At 33.8% G+C, this 23,903-nt stretch overlaps 3 protein-coding genes across 4 annotated transcripts; 2 read left to right on the top strand and 1 right to left on the bottom strand.

Annotated features, from left to right (window-relative positions):
• The first annotated feature begins 920 nt into the window (after positions 1 to 920).
• LOC103502928 (ubiquitin-activating enzyme E1 1) lies at positions 921 to 10,144 on the top strand. Of its 2 annotated transcripts, none has more exons than XM_008467050.2 (7): positions 921 to 1,275; positions 1,505 to 1,899; positions 2,595 to 2,812; positions 6,633 to 7,427; positions 7,691 to 8,559; positions 8,662 to 9,094; positions 9,257 to 10,144. In XM_008467050.2, exons 2-7 carry the CDS (start codon positions 1,521 to 1,523, stop codon positions 9,851 to 9,853), a joined length of 3,291 nt encoding a protein of 1,096 aa, XP_008465272.1. In that variant the 5' UTR covers positions 921 to 1,275; positions 1,505 to 1,520; the 3' UTR covers positions 9,854 to 10,144. The 2 variants fall into 2 exon arrangements, with proteins under 2 accessions (XP_008465272.1, XP_050947653.1); XM_051091696.1 differs by having other exon boundaries at positions 969 to 1,275; positions 1,508 to 1,899.
• Positions 10,145 to 11,799: 1,655 nt separating this feature from the next.
• On the bottom strand, positions 11,800 to 15,794 carry LOC103502927 (LRR repeats and ubiquitin-like domain-containing protein At2g30105). Its single transcript, XM_008467049.3, has 10 exons — positions 15,545 to 15,794; positions 15,356 to 15,450; positions 14,873 to 15,034; positions 14,679 to 14,789; positions 14,497 to 14,597; positions 14,245 to 14,382; positions 13,999 to 14,047; positions 13,799 to 13,864; positions 12,328 to 12,447; positions 11,800 to 12,171 (listed from the first exon to the last, which is right to left on the bottom strand). Exons 1-10 carry the CDS (start codon positions 15,726 to 15,728, stop codon positions 12,061 to 12,063), a joined length of 1,137 nt encoding a protein of 378 aa, XP_008465271.1. The 5' UTR covers positions 15,729 to 15,794; the 3' UTR covers positions 11,800 to 12,060.
• A 5,868-nt stretch (positions 15,795 to 21,662) lies between these two features.
• LOC103502926 (uncharacterized protein At5g39865) lies at positions 21,663 to 22,988 on the top strand. The gene has a single exon (XM_008467048.3). The coding sequence runs from the start codon at positions 22,003 to 22,005 to the stop codon at positions 22,777 to 22,779; it is 777 nt and encodes a 258-aa protein (XP_008465270.1). The 5' UTR covers positions 21,663 to 22,002; the 3' UTR covers positions 22,780 to 22,988.
• The last annotated feature ends 915 nt before the right edge of the window (positions 22,989 to 23,903 follow it).

Below are 23,903 nucleotides of genomic sequence, written 5' to 3'. Positions count from 1 at the left end.
TATAAAGTTAGCAAAAAAAATGTCTATAAAAATTAATTTTATTTCCTCCTTTTCCAACGTGATAAGACTTTCGTGCAATATTTCAAACTAGTAGATTTAAATAATTAAAATGCTATTTTAATTCACTATATATATTTTTAAAATTAAAAAATTTACAAGAATTCCAATAAGTTGATGGTTTAAGTTATTTTTTAGAATTTTTATTTGTTATTCTTAGTTTTGAGAGGAAGGAAAAATCTCACAAGATTTTTGAAAGAATTGAAATTTCAAGTAAAATACATACAAATCTTAAATTATGACAAATATAAATAAAACTTTGAATCCTTGAAATTAGAAATTGCAATATATACAATATTGGACCATTTGAAAAGTTGATTATGGAAGACTATAATAATCTTTGATGTTATTTTACATTTTCTGTTTTATTATTATTTACAACAATATTTACTATTTTTCTAATTATTTACTATCGTGATTATTATTTTTTTAAAAATTAAAATAATATATATCACAAATACGTATTATTATCACCAAAACTAAAATTATGTATGCTCTATACACTAGCCTACCCGGTTACCCAAGCACTAGATGTAAGTATTAGTTTAGTATGAAAATTGGTGTTAAGTAGAGGTAAAATCAAACTTAGTGAATGAGGGACAAAATGGTAATTTCGTTATTGGATAATTTTAAAATTTGAAAAAGAAGTAAATTAAAAAGAAAAAGAAGTAAAAATTTAGAAAGATTGGAAAATGTAGGAGTGAAACAAAGGCGGCAGGGCATAGCATGAAATCCCGTGAAATGAAGAGGAGAGGTCAATTACAAATAGAACAACGAACAACAAACAACAAGAAAGGAGGGCCCAGTGCCCACCCCTACTGAAATTATCCTACTCCTTACTCTACACAACCATTTCTCTCTCGGTGTGTCACTGCTCCTCTCTTTTTCTCTCTCAAAAACCAAAGCTAAAGCCGGGAAGAAGAGAGATGGAATAAACAGCATCTGTCCCCCCTAATCTTCCATAGAAAGTCCCCCCCCCCCCCCCAAACCCTAAACCATGTCACTGCAAAAACCCATTTTTACCCTTCTTCTTCCCTTCCATATATGAATCGACCAACCCCACTTCATTTTTCTTCTTCTTCTTCTTCTTCTTCGTCTTCCATTTCCCACTTCTCCTCTTCAAGAAACCTCTCGATTCCCATCACATTCCTCACTGTTCCTCCTTTAACCCCCCTTTCATCAGATTCCTTCCTTCCTCTTCGTTTACGGTCCTAATCGGTACGTTCCCCTTCACCCCCTTTTTTCTTAATTACTCTTTTTTCACTTTTAAATCTGTTTCCCCCACTTCCTGGATCATGTTACCTTCCTTAGGGTTTATGGGTCTTCTCCCGATCGCTCTTCTTTTACTGTTTCATGGGGTTTATGGATATGATATGAATGGATTTTTTCTGGGTTTTCTTGTTTTCTTTGTTTCGTTCTTGATTCTGAGGTGTTTTGGGATTTTCAGCAGCCTACTGCACTTTATGCTTCCCAGGAAGAGAGCTGGTGAAGAAGGTGTGGTTGTAGAAGAAGAAACTGATAACGGTAGTACCAGTGTCGTCTTTAACAACAACAACAGTAGTGTTCAGAACGTGGGTGCGTCTTTGATCAAGAAGCAACGGATCGATTCCGATTCTAATTCTAATACCAACGTTGCTGCTGTTGCCACCGTTCCTACCACTGCTAACAATATTGTGAACGACGCTGCATCCTTGATCATGGCATCGGGTAATTCTAATCCACCGGATATTGATGAGGATCTGCATAGCAGACAACTTGCTGTGTATGGACGTGAAACTATGCGGAAACTTTTTGCTTCCAATGTTCTCATTTCTGGGATGCAAGGTCTTGGTGCTGAGATTGGTAAATACTCTTATGGAACTCTCTTACTTTCTGCCTAGGCTGTTCAGCTCCCCTGGATGTTTGCTGTCTGGTGCATGTGTCTTTTTGTTTCTCGCCTTGCCAGATGTTTCTTGATAAATAACGAGCGACTCAATGTTGACCCTTTATGGTTTAGAATATAGGACGCTTCAGTTATATGGCTTTCTGAATTTTGATTTATTGATACATATTCGTTCCCTTATCTTTCTTACCTTGAAGCGAATTCTTTTGGTCTTTTATTCTGTAGGTCTGGAAAAGTTTGAAACTTGGGTTTGATTTAATGATCACCTTTTCTTTAACTAGCTTGGGACTAAGATTATGCCTTTCCTTTAAACTCTCTTTCCATAAACGTATATGCATGCTTTTTTAGAAATATATAGTTTAACATCTTATATTCATGTATACAGACATTGTTTATTTATTTTTTAATTTTTTGAGCTATCACAACTTCTGACAATATCTATCGAACCGTGGTTTTGGATTTTGCACAGTGGTAAACACTAGATCATGTCACGATAGAGCTGATTGTGTTTTCAGTTTTTGCATACTCTTGTGATTTTATTTGGATTCATTTGTGTGGGTATTTTCTTTATGCATGCTTGCCTGCTTTTAGTTCTTAATGTTTGGTTTCTAAGTTTTCTGTTTTGATGTCTTATTTTATCGCCCTCTTTCTGCAGCAAAGAATGTTATTCTTGCTGGGGTGAAGTCGGTGACCTTGCATGACGAAGGTGTAGTGGAGTTGTGGGATCTGTCTAGTAATTTTGTATTCTCAGAGAGTGATGTTGGTAAAAACAGGGCACTTGCCTCTGCTCAGAAGTTGCAAGATCTCAACAATTCTGTTATTGTCCACACATTGACGACTAAATTGGTGAAAGAACAACTTTCTGATTTTGAGGTATACAACTGCATATTTTCTACTCATTTCTTTTAGGAGTGCATATACTCATTTGATGATATGAAACTGCATGAGATAATAAAAAAAATTATGTTATGAACTGGAAGAGGTTGAATTGCATCCACTGGAATCTGAAGCCCAGTTTTTAAACTTGTGTGCCTTTTGTTTTTTGGTCTTGTGCAGAGACTAAGGAACTCCAAATGAACTGTGTTCATACATTAAATGAAAGCTAGGAAGGTTAACGAACAAATCCTACATTTCACTTCCTAGCGTTTGCATTTCTCTATTTATTGTCTGAAAGTCAGACAAGAACTCTAGAAGTTATGGTCATCTAATTTGAGCATCCCACACAAGCTCTTATTGAATGCCAACTTGTCCACTCTTCATTTTATTTGCTTATAATTGTGTGCTTGTGTCTTCGATTCTAGTATGATAGCATCATGTATTACTGTTATGCTTCCAACATAGTGGAGCATTTCTATATATTAGCTTTCTTAGCACAAGATTCATGGCAGAACATCTCTAGCTGCCATTTGGAATGGTGATTTGACACCTTCTCGTGCTTCCGAACAGCCTGTTCATTCCAAAGTTCAGTTTGTGTTCATATCTCCCACCAAACTTTGCAGGGTAGGAAAACAATGCAACAAGAGTGCCTTTTGTTTTCTTGCCATAGTTATACCAATTTGGTCTGAATGTGAATTTTGGAGCCTCGGCTAGAGAACCCTGAAGGATCACTTTTAACTCTTTTAGGGTGTTATGTTTTCCAAAGTGCTGTTAGGATGTCTATTGGCATTTGAAATTTTCTTCAAAGAGGCCGTGATTGGTAATTTTACAGATTATATAATATTATAACCAGACACATCTTGAGGCATTGCCTGAATCTTTTGTTACTAGTTGAAAGAACATAGTGGTAAGTTGCTGTTGTAGTTCTTGTGGAAGTCTTTTAAGAAAGATTTTTTACTATTATGGTTCATTTCTATATTTGAGGAACCCTAAACTTTCTTATTATTTGTAGATGAATTTGGGATTATTTTTTGTGCTAGAGAACTATCCAAAAAATGGTAGTGGGCTAGGTGGTCTTAATTTATTTGAAGGAGCTTTTGCCTCAATTTTGTGGTATTTGGTTAGAGTTATAAAAGATTCCTTAGTAGTAGCAGGCAATATCAAGTTTCATCAAGTTCAGAGAAGGGTGTAATCAGGGGAGGGTGCGTAAGGGGCTAGTTCATTTGACCTACCTTTAAGTTTTTCAAGTGTGTGTGTGTGTTAATCTTAACAGGTTTTTGTCTTGTTTTCAAGGGATTTTTGGGCTTAAGATTAATGCAGGTTAGAGCTCCAAAAAGGTATAAATTGCTGTTCTTTCAAGTTTGACCTTTTGGTTGGTTTTGAGGCTGCAAGTTCCCTTATAGTTGTACCTTTAGCTCCCCTAGTGAGGAAAATGAGGAACTTGAATTTTTGGAACCATCTTGGTTAAAGTGAGAAGAGATTGTTTGCCTTGTAGAGAGTTGTCATTTTTCTTTTCCTTTCTCTATGTGAAAGAGGAAGACCTACACTCATCCATCATGTGTTGAGATGAATGCCAAGTTTTTTTTTGTTGATTTTTAGGATTCTGACCATGGTAAGCCCATTGAGAAAGTGTTGGAGGTGATTTTGGGAAGGGGTTGACGAGGGGGAGATCCCACCTGGTCAAGTGGCAGGAGGTGGTTTCAAACTCTTTATCGAGGAGGTTTAGGCATTGGAAGCTTGGGGTTACATAGCGAGGCTTTTGTGGGTAAGTGGTTGTGGTGTTCCTTCCACTGGGGCATAGGGTTATATCGTGATATCCAACATCCTTTCAAGTTGTGTGAGGATGGTGGTTACTGGTGGAGACTCTTAGCTAATCCTCTGGAAAGCCTTTACTCAGGGGTTTCTTCTCTTTTCCTCAGTTTATGTGTTGTTTTATTGGGGATGGTTCGAACGCTTAACTTGGGGGGATTGTTGGGTGGGGAAGAAATCTGTGTGTTGTCTTGCAATTATAGATCTTCTCAGATAAAAACCCTACAATTATATTGTATTTCAAACTTAAGTTTGCATTTGGTAGCTCAGTGTTGTTGTCCCTTGTTCTTCCTTGCTTCCCTTAGACTTTTGGTGCCTTTTCTTTTTTCGGTCTTCTCTTCATTTCGTGAGACCTCCAAGTGTGCCTAGGAAGAAGGGGTGTTCATTTGCGGTCTCCAGATCCTTCTAGAGGGTTGTCATGACTCATGCCATTTTTCTCACTTTTTGTCTGCACATTCTACCTCCCCAATTGTCTCAACTTTTCTCTCTCACAAGCATGTTATGATTCTAATGAAGGTTAAGGTTTGTGTGACAAGTTGTACACCAGAGTGGACACCTTGGATTATGTCCAAAGGGATGAGTTTTGGAGGCATGTAATGCCTTCTTTTGACGACTTTTTGTTGCTCCCAAATTCATGTTGCTGGGATGATTCTTAATTCATGTGTTGTAGGAGGAACTTATGTCACCACAAGTAGAGACTAAAGCAAGTGTTTGATATCCGTGAGTGTTTAGACTAGTTTACCTTGACTCATCTCATAGGTCAACTTGTTTGACCTTACAACATTTGGGTTTGTATAATATTAAATTTTAGATAGGCCCTAGACAGGTGGCCAGCATGCATTGAACCCATTACGTCTTAGCCCTTTATCAAACTCATGCCTTTTATTCTTCTGGAGGTATTCAAACTGGATCTGTTATGTAAACCTTTCTTCCTTCATTTTTTCCTGCAATTGTGATCAATAATTTGTTTTAGGATTGCCAATTTTCTCCATTCATTTTGGATTATTGGAGAAAATCTCATTTGACATCTGTGGTGCTTGGGGGTAGGGTGGTGGTTTTTGGCGTGGCGGGGATGTGTTTTTACACCCCTTGATTAAGGAAGAAAGGGTAAAACCTTGTGGCAAGGCAGGTTTTTTCTTTTGATTTTGAGGTGCCTAGATTTTAATGCTTTTTTTTGGCCTTAGTCACCATACATTTTTGTAGTTGTGATATATATATATATATATATATATATATATATATTGGATTGAAGTTGTTTTCTTGTAGTTTACTGTGGACTCCTCTTGCTCGGGCTTTTTATTTATTTGTTTGCCCTTATTTCCTTTCAGTTTTTTCCATGAAAGAAAGTATCTGCAAAAGCAGCTCATAAAATCTTGCTTGTGATCTATAAAAAATTAAAACTTCAAATTAAAAATGTAGTAGACTTTTGGGACATGAAAACACAACAATAAAGATTTTATTGAACTTTCGATTGATTGCAAATTCATAGAAAGGATCATGGCATCTGCTAGTTAAGGGAAGTAATATAGTTGCTGAATGCAGGCCATGAACTCAGTAATGAAAAATTATAGACCGCCCACAGTTTTCATTTATTAATAGTGGCCAGATGTTGGCAAATACCTTCCTTTGCACTTACTCATCTCCTCTGAGCTGGTAAACGGAGTAGCCAAACTGAAGGTATGCATGCCTTCGTCTGCTCCCAGTTCTCTCTGGATAGCATGGTCCTTGCTTCACACCAAAACACCTCTCGAAAAGAAGATTTTTCCCTTTTCTCAGTTGTCAGCCCTGTATAAAAGGGTTTTTGATTTATTAAGACTCAAGGTGGGGTAATATCTCAATCTCCTGGCCTCACTGACTAGTGAAATTCCTTACTTTCTTAACTGTATTGTAACAAATAGCTGGTTTCTGTTACTGGGATTTACATCTTTAACATCAACAATGTGTGCTTATCTTTCTCTTTTACAAGTTCCATGTACATGATTTAACCTTCCATGTCTGTTGGATGCAGGTTGTTGTCTTCACTGATACTAGCCTTGACAAGGCTATGGAATTCGATGACTTTTGTCACAACCACCAGCCTCCTATTTCATTCATCAAGTCTGAAGTTAGAGGGCTCTTTGGTTCAGTGTTCTGTGACTTTGGGCCTGAGTTCACTGTTTACGATGTATATGGAGAGGATCCACACACTGGCATAATTGCGTCCATTAGCAATGACAATCCTGCACTCGTTTCCTGTGTTGATGATGAGAGGCTTGAGTTTCAAGATGGAGATCTTGTGGTGTTCTCTGAAGTTCATGGTATGACAGAGCTGAATGATGGGAAGCCAAGAAGGATTAAGAATTGCAGGGCCTATTCATTTACTCTCGAGGAGGATACTGCAAACTTTGGTAGCTATGAGAAAGGTGGCATTGTCACACAGGTGAAACAGCCCAAGGTGTTGAACTTCAAGCCATTAAGAGAAGCAATTAACGATCCTGGTGATTTCCTTCTGAGTGATTTCTCCAAGTTTGATCGTCCTCCTCTCATACACTTGGCATTCTTGGCATTGGATAAATTTGTGACTGAGTTGGGTCGCCTACCAATTGCTGGTTCTGAGGAGGATGCTCAGAAGCTGATCTCTGTTGCCAGTACCATTAACGAGAGTCTCGGAGATGGGAGAGTTGAAGATATTAATCCTAAGCTTTTGAGACATTTTGCATTTGGTGCCAAGGCAGTACTGAATCCCATGGCAGCCATGTTTGGTGGTATTGTCGCTCAAGAGGTTCTCAAAGCATGCTCAGGAAAGTTTCATCCACTTGTCCAGGTTAGTAGATGTCTTAGTGAACCGACCTTTGTGTTGAAATGCTTTGGACCTTTTTGTTCAAGAAGTTTCTTTAATGTCTCGAGAGTCCCCCATAAGTACGCACATATATAAGTATGCATTTCTCTCTAATTACATGAAATAGATCATAATCTTTTGGGACCAGTGATGTAATTGCAGCTGACCATGTTTTAACTTTACCTGCAGGGATTGTCATTCGATTACTCTTTCTTACGTTCTCATGTTATGTTCTTTCTAATATGCAGTTCTTCTATTTTGACTCAGTGGAGTCACTTCCCACGGAATCATTGGATGCCAGTGATTTTAGACCCTTGAATAGCCGTTATGATGCACAGATTTCAGTGTTTGGGTCTAAGCTTCAGAAGAAACTGGAAAATGCGAAAGTTTTTATGGTTGGATCTGGTGCTCTAGGCTGTGAGTTTTTGAAGAACCTTGCACTTATGGGAGTTTCATGTAGCAGTGAAGGGAAGTTAACGATTACTGATGATGATGTAATTGAAAAAAGCAACCTTAGTAGGCAGTTTCTTTTCCGTGATTGGAACATCGGGCAGGCCAAATCCACTGTTGCTGCTGCTGCTGCTGTTGCAATTAACCGTCACCTTAATATTGAAGCTTTGCAGAACCGAGTTAGTCCTGAGACTGAAAATGTCTTCGATGATAGCTTTTGGGAGAATTTGAGTGTTGTAGTTAATGCACTAGATAATGTAAATGCAAGGCTATATGTTGATCAAAGATGCTTATACTTTCAGAAGCCACTTTTAGAATCTGGTACTCTTGGTGCTAAATGCAATACTCAAATGGTCATTCCTCACCTGACTGAAAACTATGGTGCATCAAGAGACCCACCTGAGAAACAAGCCCCCATGTGTACTGTGCATTCATTTCCACACAACATCGATCACTGTTTGACTTGGGCTCGATCTGAGTTTGAGGGATTGCTGGAGAAGACACCTACCGATGTGAATGCTTATCTATCTAATCCCAATGAATATACTTCTGCAATGATGAATGCTGGTGATGCTCAGTCTAGGGATACTTTGGAGCGAATTCTTGAGTGTCTTGATAGAGAAAGATGCGAGACATTTGAAGACTGCATTACATGGGCTCGTTTGAAGTACTATTCTTTACGATCTCAACTTTCATTTGTCTGCTTTGAACCTTTTGATTCTTCAGTTGTCCAATGGTATTAATTCCTAGTGTGTTTTTATTTTGACAGGTTTGAAGATTATTTTGCCAACCGTGTAAAGCAGTTGATATACACATTTCCTGAAGATGCTCAAACCAGTAATGGGGCTCCATTCTGGTCTGCTCCAAAGAGATTTCCTCATCCACTGCAGTTTTCAACTTCTGATCAAAGTCACCTTCAGTTCGTTTTGGCGGCTGCTATATTAAGAGCGGAGTCATATGCCATTCCAGTTCCTGACTGGGTTAAGAACCCCAGGAAATTGGCCGATGCAATTGACAGAGTTATAGTACCAGATTTTATGCCCAAAAAAGATGCCAAGATAGTGACTGATGAGAAGGCAACCAGTCTATCTACAGCATCTGTTGATGATGCTGCCGTCATTCATGACCTAGCAGGCAAATTGGAGGAAACTCGCAGGAAGCTACCAGAGGGATTCAGGATGAAACCAATCCAGTTCGAGAAGGTCTTTCTTTAAACAATTTATTGACAATGGATCTTTTACGATCATCTTTGGGGAAAAAAACAGAAAATACAAGCAGAAAGATAGTTGTCATCAATTAAAAAGTTTTTGAGAGTTTTTAGAATCAAGTGTGTAAAATTAACTAGCTTAGTTTCAATGGTGCAGGATGATGATTCAAATTTCCATATGGATCTCATAGCTGGGCTTGCTAACATGAGAGCGAGGAATTACAGCATTCCTGAAGTAGATAAGTTGAAAGCCAAGTTTATCGCTGGAAGGATCATCCCTGCCATTGCAACCTCGACTGCAATGGCAACAGGTCTCGTCTGCCTTGAACTGTATAAAGTTCTTGATGGCGGCCACAAGGTGGAGGACTACCGCAACACATTTGCCAACCTTGCATTGCCTTTATTTTCTATGGCTGAGCCAGTGCCACCGAAGGTGATTAAGCACCGGGACATGAGCTGGACTGTCTGGGACAGATGGATCATCAAAGATAACCCTACTCTCAGAGAACTTATTGATTGGTTGAAAAACAAGGGATTGAATGCCTACAGCATCTCATGTGGTAGCTGTCTTCTGTACAATAGCATGTTCCCTCGACACAGAGATCGAATGGACAAGAAGGTAGTCGACTTAGCTCGTGACGTTGCAAAGGTGGAGCTTCCTCTGTATCGTCGACATTTGGATGTTGTTGTGGCATGCGAGGATGATGAGGACAATGATATTGACATCCCTCTTGTGTCTGTTTACTTCCGTTAGGTACTCTTCTTTCACTGGATCATTCTTCCGACCTTGGTCAGACTTTGTTTTTAAAGTCTTTTATGAAAGAGTTTAGTACTACTCTAGAGCTCATGAGTATTCAAAAATATTTAATGCCGGAGACAGTTGATATATTCATACATAAATTTGGAAGAAACTTTTGATTTGTGCAATATAAATGTACCTTTCTCGTATGGTTGGTTGGAGCTATCTCCACCTATCCACTGGCTTTGGGGATGTTCGACTCCTCTCACTAAGATAAGTTGGAAGTGTTTTCCTCTTCTTTACAAATTTCTTTCTTCTTGTTCTTCATTGGTATATTAACATTCTCATTTCTCGCCTACCTAAAATGTCTGACCAGTCTTAATGTGGAAGGCTATTTGTTGTGAAGTGAATGTTTAAAATTATGATGTTTTGGGAGTTCTAATCAGTTCTTAGAAAGAGAGGGAAGTATTTGTTTTCTTGCAGTGTTGCTTATGAGTTTGTGTATAATTATTGAAGTGTTCAGCCTCTGTCGTCTTGTTGTTAGTAAATATTGTGCAAGATCAAGATGAAGGGATGAAAAATATTAGTAAGCATGTTCTCTATTTATTCGTTTATGGCAAAGTGGTCAAAGGGAATACAGGGAAAATTAATAATGTGCGATCTACTTGTACTAAAAATTGTCCCGGGAATAGGCATAGTTTGTCTAGTAACTGCTTTTCATGATTATTTCGGAAAATTTACGTAGGAGGCCACCTAGAATTTAAGGCCCAAACGAAAATGCTTATGTCTTTATCGTATAAAATTACCGTTTTAACTTTTAATGCTTTCATTTTTATTTTATTTTTTCCATTTTGCATTTTTCTTCTGTGTTCATAATTTTTTTTTTTTTTAATTTTTTTTATATTTCTTCTTCCATCCTTTTTTAGCACTCTCTTTTTTAATGTGTTTCTTTAGGAAACGTTCCTCGAGTGAGGAGCATATAACATAAATTGAAAAGTAGCTTGGTATTGAATATTTAATATCCAGTAAATAGCATAGATCGTACAATATAAAACATACAACCTAGAGCATCAAGTAGCTATTATCTGTGGATTAGTAAATTTACAAAGTACCGTATTTGCTGTTTGCTAGATTTATGATTTCAAACCATCTATGATATCCTTATCTTAGAGGTGAAAGTCAGTATCATTATCTTAGAAGTGAAAATTTGAAGAGGAAAAAAAAAAATGATTGTTGTAAAATTTTTAAAATTGGACAATAAATACTCAGATTTAAATTTGTAAACGAGTTTTGGAGGTGGAAATGCCAAATAAGATATACTTTATTTTATTTATGTTTATGGAAAGATTACTTATACTAAAAACTTGCCAACCTTCATACACGGTAATTCAAACCTTTGCAGCCTATCTAATTGCATACAATGTAATAATACATACACCGCTGTTCCATTGCAAATTCATTATTTGATTTATCTCTCGTGAAAAATCTTCGTCCCTGTTTGATCAAATAATTTAATTTTCTCGGTTACTTATTCTAATTCTTTTAGTCTCTAATCTATTTATGATTCTCTTCTTATAGTACTTCCAGTAAAATTACATATTTAGAATTAACCTTAAAGATTCATAATTTTTCACTTTCATGGTAGCTAACACCACTAACAGTGGTGACGACCTTAATGCATCCAAGATGTTTGACTTTCGTTTAGAGTTTATAATCATATGGATTTTATTGAGACAACTGAACCAACGTGTGTTCATAGAAGAATTTTCTAAAAGACAAAATCATCTTCACACGTTGGAAGTGAGACCAGTGTCAAAATCATTTAACAATCTAAACTTGATAGAGAGTATTTAAATTCTAACAATATTTGCAATAAGTTTGTTGATATTTTAATTCTGGATTAATTTATTTTATAGGTCACACACTACCATAGATTTATAATAGATTTCAAAACGTAAATGTATTGTAGAATATAAAACTTTCCATATAAATTATCCCAAACCAAACTTTGGGAAAACGAGTTTTAGAAGATGATGTGAAGGGCTGCAGTGGCACAACCATCGGAAGTAAAACATGAAAAAAAGATCATCTAATCCCAAATATTTTGCCAATAATCATTTCCCAACACCACAATCTAACAAATTTATATAGTTGAAATAAAACTGGCAAATTTCTGGTTCTTGCTACATCTTCTAACTTAAACAAATGGCAATGAAGAATCCTCAATGTTTATCAGCACCTTCATCAAAATCAGCCTGGTTCATTACCCGAAAATCGAGTTGTTTCTGGTGCTTTAAACGCCGACGTTCATCGAAAGCTTCCCATCCTTCATACTGTCAAAAGAGTTGGTCAGATTATTCGAGGTACAAATTAATTCGAACTAAGTATTAGACAATGATAATCTATGAAATAAAGTAATGTGCCATTTAATGAGAACAAATTTTGAAGGGGAAGAGTATGTATTGCACAATTGCAGCATGAGCGAGTACCTGCCGGAGAAGGTCTATGGTGATCTCTGTGTTGTGGAGATCAAGGGTAGAGAGTTGGATGCACATCTTAAATAATGTAGAAGGTAGGGACGTCAGGCCATTATGATTGAGATGCAAAGCCTGCAGTGCATGACATAATAATTAGCACAGAAAACTCCGATTGAAGTTTGTTCAAACAAACCTTGTACCTAGCTCATGCAGCTACTATGAATCCTTATAATACAATGTAAAACAAATAACTGAAAAGATGAGTTTAATAATTCATTTAACATGAAATCAGACCCGTTTGGTTATGTTCAAATTTTTATGATATATGATCTCTCGAAATTAATAGCCTATACTTGATGGCTCTTGTGAGTCAGATTACACATGAGCCAATATTTGAGGAGGTTTAACTCCCCGAACCAACAGTAAGTTTTAGGCCAAGGATGGTTTAACGGTAATTATTTTCCATTTGTACTTCGCTCGTTGTAATGTCCCTTCATGAAGTGGAAGTTTGAAAGACTATTGAGAAACAACATCGACGGCTAATGGTTAAAGCACCAAATTACAAATTTGGATGCTTTTTTTGGAGTTGCAATTCAAATTGTGATAGCAATTTGATGGTCATGCGGTTATCCAATGAAATTATTTGAGGTTTCTAGTTTGGGAGCAAGCTCTATGGAAACTTACGTTTCATGAAGAACACCTGTTGTTTTGGCGATAGATTGACACCTTATCTATGCACATAATTTCAACTTAGCGAGGCGTTTTCTGTAGAACAATGGCAATTGCCAGTCTATCAGAACTCTTGAAGAAGATTGGAGGAAAAGGAAGAAGAAAGGCTACTTCTCAAGCTGGATCTTGAGACAGCTAGTAAGTGGACTCGATTGAGATTTTTTTTAAATCTCAAGGGCTAAGATTTTGGACATGTTCATAGGTGCTTCCACATCCCTTTCAGCTGAATGCAAGACCAACGAGCAAGATTTTAGCTTTCAGAGGAAAGCATCAGAGTTATCCTCTCTCTCCATTCTTATATTTCCTGGTGGTGAGTCGCATCAGCCAGTATTGACCAAGGTGGGATGCTTTCAAGTTATGGTAATTCTGTTACTTCCATAAGTACTTATCACCAGTTTGGGGAAACAGGTATATTATTTCCCTATATCAAATAGCAGAGTTACCTTAAAACTAACTGGAAAACAAAACCTGGAAGTTTTAGGATAACAGCAACTAGATATTACATAGATTTAGACATACATTCTATTTAAATGAGTGTTTTCAGTTTGCAAAGAAAGAGAGAATTGAAAGAACAGACAAGGAAATTTCATGTAAGTTGCTCCCAAAGAATTATCTTTTAAGAGCAACTTCTAATGAAAGAAACATGCTTCTATTTTACGTATTCTGTATAACGTTCCATAATTTCCACTACTGGATAATAATTGATCATTCGAAGAAAGTATATGATTTGATAGATAATGAAGTGGGTAGGAACCTTCAAATTGAGCAGGCAACCTAGTGTCTCGGGTAACTCCGACAGAAGATTTGATGACAGATCCACCTGTGTACGATAGTCAAGCATGTCAATATTTGTTGGATGGGGGGAGGGAAGGGGGGACAATGTTAGGAGTTGATATTTCTTAGACTAAAAAGAAGAGTGCGAAAGAATGGTTCTTTTAAAAATAAGTCTTGTACCTCTGTAAGAGAACTACATTCCCCAATTGTTGAAGGGACAATGCTTATCCTGAGCCATGTATGGAGAGAGACGCATTAATAATAGATAACAGAGGATAAAGTTATTCGCATTAGATAAACTAGGAAATGTTTATCTGCACCACAAGAAAAAAAAAGTGTAAATAAACTATAAATTATCTAGTAAGGACCACAATTATAGAGTTTACTGACGAGGAATTTGTGCGAGTATATGTGGCTCACTGTTACCTATTATGGCCGACTTTCAAAACTTCCAGTCGGGTCAAAAATTTTATTTCATCTGGGAGACTCGTCAATTTGTTATTATTCACATGGAGTTGCTTTAGTGAAGTCAAACTCCCAAGTGCAGAAGGTAAAGTAGTTAACCTGCATCAACCAACTTGGATCAGTCGATAAAGAATACCTAACTTGATCATTTTTTCTTCTGATATTGCAAAAAGTAGATATCAACTAATCATTGAAACAACTGAAGCTACTTACAGATTATGAGATAGAGACAAAACTGCTAGATGCTTCAAAAATGCAAAACCATCCCAACTTATAGACTCATCAGATATCTCATTAACATTCAGCAATAATTTCTGCAGATCATGATAAAATTGGAGAGACTATACAAAGATAAAACACTCAAATGTGAAAAGGAAGACAGGAATTAACTTCACCTGCAGTTTTCTTAGACTGCCAACTTGAGAAGGAACACGGTTAATAGAGTTGTTGCTCAAATCAAGTACTCTGGCTGAAGTTTCGCAAGACCACACTTCATTGGGAATTACCTATAGGAGATTCCAATGAAAATTTAGAAAAAAAAAACATCACAAATTTGATTTGTTCTGCGAAAAGATGGTTTGATCTATACTTTCAAATTGCAGTCAGACAACGCTATCACTCCAGTGGCCTTCCATCTTTCATAACGGCTTTTATCTACAGATAGACGCTGTTTTTCATCAACCAATTTACTGGCATTTTGCATGCTCCTTTCTCTGGAACGAGTTCTCGCTTCTCGAAGGATAGGGCCATCCTATTCAATCAAATTCAAAGAGAGAGAACTAATTGCAAAATGCCTAATCTCAAATCTACCAATGTCCAAATGAAAACATATAACAATATACAATTCCGTTTAATTTTCAACTACAAATCGAATATACGATGAATCCACAAAGCTTAAAAGACAAATTTCCTTTCTATCAGTTTTAACAAATTAACCCTAAGAACTAACACAAGCGGAAGAGACATGTAAATCCCTCAAAAGCATATAATAGTAGAGATTGAAATAAAGATTTAGCAAAATTGAAATCCAGATGCAAGAAACAAGAATTCAATTGAAAATGAAACCAATTACCCCTTGGTGTAGTCCCTGAGAAGTCATGAGCATCATTTTCGCTCCATTAGCCACCTCCGACGCCGCCAACGTCATCTCGTCCGCCAAAACCTTCCCTGAAATCACATATCACGAACTTAATAAGAATCCGCTACTGCTCATGTCTCTCAGAAAAATTCTTCCATAAGAAGCATGGGCAGAATCCACAACCTTTGAAGATGAGCTTCTGGCCACGAGGTAGGACATTGGTTAAAGGTTGAAGAAGGGATTTCAGATCCTTCACAGTCGAATCGGCGGGAAGAATAATTGGTATTGACTTTCCGGTGAACTTGACGTTGATAGTGATAGACTTTCCATTACCATCAGATGTAGTCGCCGTCGCTCCGACCTCCATTTCTGGCTGCCTGAGAGGTGTCCTGAGATTCTTCCTTTAAGACGATGAAGATTTATTTTTATTATTTTTGAAAATTAACGAATATTTTTTTTTATATTATTATTTCTTTTGAGTAAACGATGATTAGTTGAGATAATTGTATAGTAAACCTAAATTTTGGACCAAAATGAAATATGTTGCACTCTTTAAAATGGCTTTTGGGTGGACTAAGTGAATTTTTTAAGCATAGAGTTAAACATTTGATTTTGTACACATGGAATTAACTCTATGAATATGTAAAAGAGAAAATGAGTTTACATTGTATTTGGAATTAACTCTATGAATACGAAGATGTTGAGTTGACATTGTGTTTGTGTATTTGATGCGAGTTCGATCTTTAGTACAAAATTTTTCTTCCAAAACTATTTTATTCATAGAGTTATTTGGCCGATTTTATGAGCTTGGACTTAGTTGGTTCATAGATTGATTGAACCATATTGAAACATTTAGTACATATATTACATTACATTGCCACATAATTGAACTTTAACTTAAATAAATAATATTTAATTCGATAAAAATAATTTATTTGATATAATAAAATAGATTTATATCTTCAATTTCAATTGGAGACACATATTAACTTTTTAATTTTAACTTGGAACATATGTCAACTTTTAATTAGTATCGAATTCGATTATTAGTATTTTCGTTAGTAAATGAGCGTGATAAAAATGATTTTATTTGTGGCTCTCACCGTTTGATTTTCAATTGGAGACACTCTTTACTTCATAACAGTGAGAGCGAGATAGAGAGGAGAAAATCAAAGGAAAGGGAGTAAGAGAAGATAGAAAGTGCAATGAGCTGAAATGGTGTATGTATGTGGCTGAAGGACATATTTCATTTTGGACGGCCAAGTTTTTTGATAATTCACTACGACTCTCACCAATTAGTTAGAGAAGCAACTATTCTCCCTTGTTACTTGTTAGTCCGTTCAGAATTCTTAATAATTCTTTTTAACCTTATAGGTCTAGCCTTGGGCTAGACATAAATCCCCTTTTCCTAAACCCACCTTTTGGTCTTTAGTTGCCACTTTTTGCTTGTATTATGCTTTTTGTTCCAAATGTTAACTCTCCATTCAATCCAAAATCATCCATAACAGTGATGATCCTTTGGTATCTTATATATTACACAAAGTAGGGAAAGAGTAATCACTCAACACTCCAAAATGTTTTTTTCTAAAGTGAATTTAAGATTTTCTCCCAAACCAATTTATTTTATAAGATTAAACACTTGAAAATTTTAACTAAACACACCACCCTAATATTAATATTAGATGTTTGCAAGAATGTTGTAAAAAAAAACCAGTACTTAAAATAGTATGGGTAGTGCCTAGTGAAAATTAGAAGATAAAACGGTTGCAAATCACATTCACAGTTATTGCAAATTAATATTCCAACTTTAAGAAGAATATAAGTATATATGTTTTAGCAACAAAGTTCAATAAATAAACCTTCTCTAGAGCACAATTTTTCTTTACCATTTTGATGCCTGGAAAATAGTTTATTAAAATCACTTTTAATTACATTTCATATATTCTAGTGGTTTTTAAATTTTGTTCTTTACTAGCTTTTAAAAATATAATTTTCTCATAAATTTTCAATTTTCAATTCTCAAATTTATTCTTTATAAATTAAATTTTGATTGTATATGTTTTATATATTTTTCACACACTCATGCAAACAATTTTCACCTCCTAAATTTTCAAATAATATCTTATTTTATTTCGTTTTTCTTACAAAAAAAAATGCTCCTATTTCTATTATATTTAACAAATAATTAAAGAAAATCAATTTTGATGTAAAATTTAAAATAATTAATTAAAATTATAAATTATATATAAAGAGCCGTATAAATTTTGATGATTGATCTATTCAATCGTTATTGTTAAACAAACAAATTTAATATGAGTTCAATACTATAACTTACTCGTTCAAATTTAGATATACATAACCTTTTTTTATTATTGAAATTAATTAGCTCATAGATTTTCTTACATCTTTTTTTTTTTATTAACAAGGGTTGGTTGCAAAATCAAACCCAAAGTATTTGTAAATATATTACATTACATAAAATTTTCATATATAGTAAACTTTAGATCCAATTGATCTCGAATCTTATCAATAGTAGAGCATGTATATTGCTAATAGGAGTCTATCATTAATAAAAGTCTATTAGAGTCTATATCATTGTTAGATTTTTCTATAATATAGATCATTTAATTATTCATAAAATCAAATAAATAAATTTATTTTCTTAAAAGAGAAAAAAGAACAAAGAGATGGTAAGAATTAGTAAAGATGGGTAATAAATAAAGTAGAACATTACTATATTAGAAATAAATGTTGAGCATATGGTGTAGAGTAGAATTCCTTAAATGATCAGATCTTATGAAGTTTTAATTAAACTTTAATCACAGAACCCAGTTATTTAATAATGTAAAAAGAAAAAGACACGAAAATTTTAATTTAATTAATTAATCTAAAAACATTCTAAATAAATAATATAATATGAAAACACGTAGATGTGATTTGTGGGTAAGACGGTACAATGAGAATCTTTTGTAAACCTAAATGCTAACAACAAACAAAACAAACCAAATCCATGTCTTAATTAAACATCATCTATTCATATTTTAGCAGAATTAGTGAAAATAATAAATTATTTTCAAAATATTTATAAAATATAGCAAATAACTAATAAATTATAGACATGGATGTTAATAATTGAAATTAGAGACTTAAATATTTAATTGTATTATTTATTCATTTAAATAAATAAGCGTAATGTGAACCATCCACTTTGGCAGAGTGAAGGAAGAAGAAAACAAAAATTGTAAGTATAAATTTCAAAACCCATTACATTTTCAAGGATTCACACACGGGATTTATGGTACCATTTCTTTAAATTGTTGCTTTCTAATAAAATACTATATATATATATATATATATTCTTTTAGTATAACAATTACGACATGGAACACCGAGTCTTAGACCTTTAGAAATGGAGTACATGTATATAATGATAAGATGGAATCTTTGAATTCTAGAGACAAAATACTACTGCCAATTTTATTGAGTTAAATTCACTTTAACATTTCAAAAATTGATAGTGTCAAAAACTCAACCTATTAAAAATATCAACAAAAATAGAAAAAAGTTTTAAATGACAAAATATTTGAAACTATTTACAAAAGTTTATATTTTTCACTAAAGTGATGGATGTTTATTGGTGTCTATCGCACATAAAAAGTAAAAACTTAATACATTTGTAAATAAGTTAACTCGTTAAGTTATATTTGAAATCATCACTGGAATAAAATTAAATTATCGGAGATAAATTCATAAAGTTATGGTTTTAGAGGGGGAGGAGATGTTAATTAAAATGATGAAGTAAGAATTGAAAGGTTGAGGTTGTATATGGACCATTGTGAAAAGAAATATTGAGTAAGATTTTAGGGAAGGAAATGTAATATAATAGATGAATGTATGAATTGATGGAGTTAAAAAAGGTTTAAATTGAGATAAGGTTTAATTAAGTAGGGAGTGGGCATATGGTAATTTATGATAGCATGTGAAACTTTTTAGTTTTTAGAGACCACCAAACTTTAGTAATCACATTCCACTTTTTTTAACTTTTTTTCTTTTTTTTTAAACGGAAAAATAAAAAGAAATGAAATAAATAAATAAAAAGAAAAATCTGTTTCTGAGACCAAACACGCCGTGTCACCACACCACACTCATTACATTCTAAATTTATGGTTCCGGTGGGCCATACTGCACGTGATCCCATCCCTTTTTTCTTTTTTCCACCAAAACTTATTTCTAAAAAAACCGCAAATAAATAATTTAAGGACATGGTCACTGTCATAAATACAAAAGTCCATACAATATTTACACTTCACTATTTACCCTTCATATATGATACAAAACAAAATTTCCAGTAACAAATATTTATTAAACTTCATTTTTCTATAAAAAAAACTAACCCTTTTTTCCTTTTTATCTATTTTTTTAATTATTGACAATTACTCTTTAATTCAAGGGTTTTTTAAATTAATTTTTAAATTGATAAAATAAATAATAGAAAATTTATTAAAATTAACCAAAAAATAAAATTATTTATAAAATATATCAAATTTGTTATATTTTGTAAATAGTTTTAATATTTTATTATTTTTAAGAATGTCCATAAATAAAAGTTGAACTTTTTCTTCCGACTCATTTTGACGATCTTAATTTCATTTATAATTTTTAAATATGTCTTTAAATAATTAAAACTATTAATAAAGTTAAAAAAAATAAAATTTAAGTATTTTGTTTTTCATGGACCGATTTTGAGATATAAGAATTTCTCTTAAAAGTTTTGGATTTTAGAAGAAAATCACGACTAATAGTTTTAGTCCCTATACTTATGGTAATAATATTCTATTTCTCATACCAACTTAATGGTATAATTTAAAACTTTAAAGATTTAATGATATTTTAATTTTATTTTTAGTTAAAGAGTATTATTGGGAATATATTTTAGATAAAATATAAAGCTAGAGATAATAACTCATTCAAAATTAATTAGGGGAATTAGAAAAAGTATTTTAGCCTTTATAAATTAACTCCCATGAAAAGTTTCACTATAAAGTGTTCTCCAAGATGCCCAACAACATGCAGCCATTTCTTACACAATTAACAATTATATGTTTCATCTTCTTCCCATATAAGATTTTCTTTCCTTAAGAATAAAAGCATGAGGTGGATTTTAATTCATTAATTTCTCTTCCTAGCTTTATATAATATATTGATTTGACCTTGAGCACATATCTTTTTGTGACGTGTTTATACTATAAACATGTTGTACAACAACACTATGATCATATCATTTATTTTATTTTATGGATTTACTAAACTATAATGAAATCTCAATTCCAACTCAATTCAATTAAAGTTTTCTGATTCATTTTTAATTAGAGGTTCAAGAAAACGAACATAAGATTTGTACTACTAACTTTAAAGTTATAAATCATTTTCTCCACTCATGCATGGTAAAAATAGAACGATTAAAAATTAGAAAACACGATAATGTTATATTAACAAATTGAAATGAAAAATTGTATGAAATAGAAATATTTATAAAAGGCAAGTAAAAAGTCGATATATATAGATTTGCTGGACAACTAATTATAATATTTTAGACACGGTTTGTTTTGCAAGCATCTAAATTGAGTATCGTAAAATGCTTTGATATTAAATGTTCTTAGACATTTTAAGATGCCCTTATAAAAATTTTAGAGTTTTAGATGACTTCTTAAAATATATCTTTTCTCAACTTCTCGTATTAAGGACATCTTACTTTTGTCGAGTTGTGTTTTTAGAAAGTTAATTAACTTCAAATATAAGTATTTATTTTATAAAAAAATATTAATATATATTAGTTTTGAAGAATACAAGTGATCTCTATTATTATTTCTTTTTGCTCTTTTGAATAAAAGGCAAGCATGAAATCAAAGCCAATAAGAAAATAAAAGTAGTAATTTAACTTTTTATAGATTAAACTACAAGTTTAATCTCTTACTTTTCCATTTTATATAATCTTCAAAACTTTAAAATTACAAATTAAATTTCTAAGCTTTTATTATTAAAAAAAAAAAGAATTAAAAATTTAATAGACACAAAATTAATTTAATTGATATGGGATGAAAGGAAAGTGGATTTGGTACAAAAATATTAATAAACCATGAAAGATAAGAGAAAAATGTGTGATAAAGAGAGTTAAATTAAAGTAATATAATTAAGAAAGTACTTAAAATGATTTAAAACATAAGTAAATCAACATTAAATATAAATAAACAACAAATAAAGACGTTACTTAAAGAAAATTATGATTTGTCTTTTTTAATTACAACCTCTCATAAAAAGCAAAACCGCCTTTCTTTTTCAAACCGCTACAATACCCTTCACCTTCAATCTTCAACCTTTCTTTTCCCTTTTTAATCTTATTTTTCTCTCTCTTCTTTAGCCTAAAAACTGAAAAAGCTTCATTCCCCTGCAAAATTAAACCCTTTCCCCCCTTTTTCTTCACACATTGAATCATCCAAGTCTTCGCTTCAAGCAATTGAGAACTTTTTTTTTTCTTTTGTGGAATTTGAGCCGCCGTGAGGTATAATTTGTTCTTTTCTTTTTGTGTTGTTTTTTTTTTTGTTGTTGTTGTTTACGATTCCCGGCGAGGAATTCCGGCCTCGATGTGGCGGTCGTGGAGCAAATCGATGGTACAGATTCCTGATAAGTCTTCACAATCGTCTCCATTCTCTTGTTCTTCATTCAAAGACGTTCAAGAACTTTTCGCTGACGAAACCCCTCCTAAACCTACTTCGAGAAAAGCTTCAATCGTTTTCCATCGTGTTCGATTTGTTAATTCATTACTTAGGGCGTGGTCAAATCTCCCGTCCGATAGTCAATCGCAGCTTCGATTTCAACCTGAGTCTGAACCGGTCCTCAAATTTCTAGACCCTAAATCGACTAAATCGCCGCAGGTTCCGTCGCGATCTGAGTCCGGGCCTGTTTCGGATAAACGAATCGTGGTTTACTTCACTAGCTTACGTGTTGTGAGGTCTACGTTTGAGGATTGTAAGACCGTCCGTTCAATACTTCGAGGGTTTCGTGTTTCGATTGATGAACGAGATCTGTCGATGGATTCAGGATTTGTGGCGGAATTACAGCAGATACTTGGTAAAAAGGAGTTGCCCTTACCGACGGTTTTCATCGGCGGGGAGTACATCGGTGGAGCAGAGGAAATCAGGCAGTTGCACGAGATTGGTGAGCTGAAGAAGCTGATCGAAGGCTTGCCAACGGCGGATTCCAGTGTTTGTGAGGTTTGCGGTGGGTACAGATTCATATTGTGTGAGGATTGTAATGGAAGCCATAAATTGTTCACAGAGAAGAGTGGGTTCAAGACATGTACGACTTGCAATGAGAACGGTCTAATCAGGTGCCATTCTTGCTCTTCTGCAACATTGTGAATCATTCTGATTTCTCATCCTTTCTCTTTGGTTAATTTAAAGAAAAAATGATGAAAGGGAAAAAGAAATCATCCCCATAAAAGGAAACCCAACAACAACAAGAAGAAAAAAGGAAACTAATTTTTATTGACCAATTTTTCTTTTCTTGGATCAGTTCTTAACATTTTTGTATCTAAAAAGTAGCTTTTAACGAGTTTAGCTTCTTCTTATTAAGCTGCCTCTATAGATTTCTCTGGTAATGTTGTTGTTTGCATAAGAAAGCAATCACGAAAATGTCTTTAATTTCCCTTGGAAATTTCCCTTCATTTCAAATATGAATTCATGATATAGTTAAGTTAGATTTAAAAGAAAATTTTGATTTTGCCATTGGAATTGAGCTGGGCTGGCCTTGATTTGTGGTGGGAAGATCATTTTTGTTTTGTTTGTAGAGACTGTACGGCTACAGTGGGAAATAATTGATTCATAATTTGGGGAAATTGGAAGGCCTTTGTTGATATTATTTTTAAATGAACAAATATTTTGTTAAGTAGTGGTTGTTTTCTTTTGGGCTATGCTTTATGAATCTAATGTGTATTGATTAAATTAATGTTACATATTCAACAAAGATGTGTCACATCAAACCTAAGTTAGTGACCAGTAATGCCTAATAACTCTTATTTAGGGATTTTTTTTCTTTGTTTTGAATTTATGGACACCTAGAATTTGCACAAACCATATATCCTAAATTATTTACACGGGCCTGAAATGTGAAAACATGATTGAGTTTAGATTTCCAAGTGCACCCTAATTGCCTTGTTTTTAACCTGTAGTATTAGTATCGGAATTTTTTATTTTAGTTCATGTAATTTCAAATATTTTAATAATTTTATTTTGAATAATTAAAAAGAAAAGAAAGAGAGAGAGAATTACTCTGTTTGAACACGTCAAATGATATATATATATTTTTTTAAAAATAAAACATGTATTTATGGATTTTTTTATTCAAAAATAGAAATTGTTCCAAAAATATTTGTGAAACAGTGTTGCAGTTTTTAATGGTTTTTAATTCAGTTACATGTTTTCTATGTATCTAAAGCAAGGTGAGATGAACCACAATATTCTATGCCAAATAATCCTTATTTTAA

Source organism: Cucumis melo, chromosome 11 (genome assembly GCF_025177605.1).
Source record: "Cucumis melo cultivar AY chromosome 11, USDA_Cmelo_AY_1.0, whole genome shotgun sequence".
Classification (NCBI taxonomy): Eukaryota; Viridiplantae; Streptophyta; class Magnoliopsida; order Cucurbitales; family Cucurbitaceae; genus Cucumis; species Cucumis melo.
The sequence above is the reverse complement of the archived record's forward strand: the minus strand, read 5'-3'. Positions and strand labels throughout refer to the sequence as shown.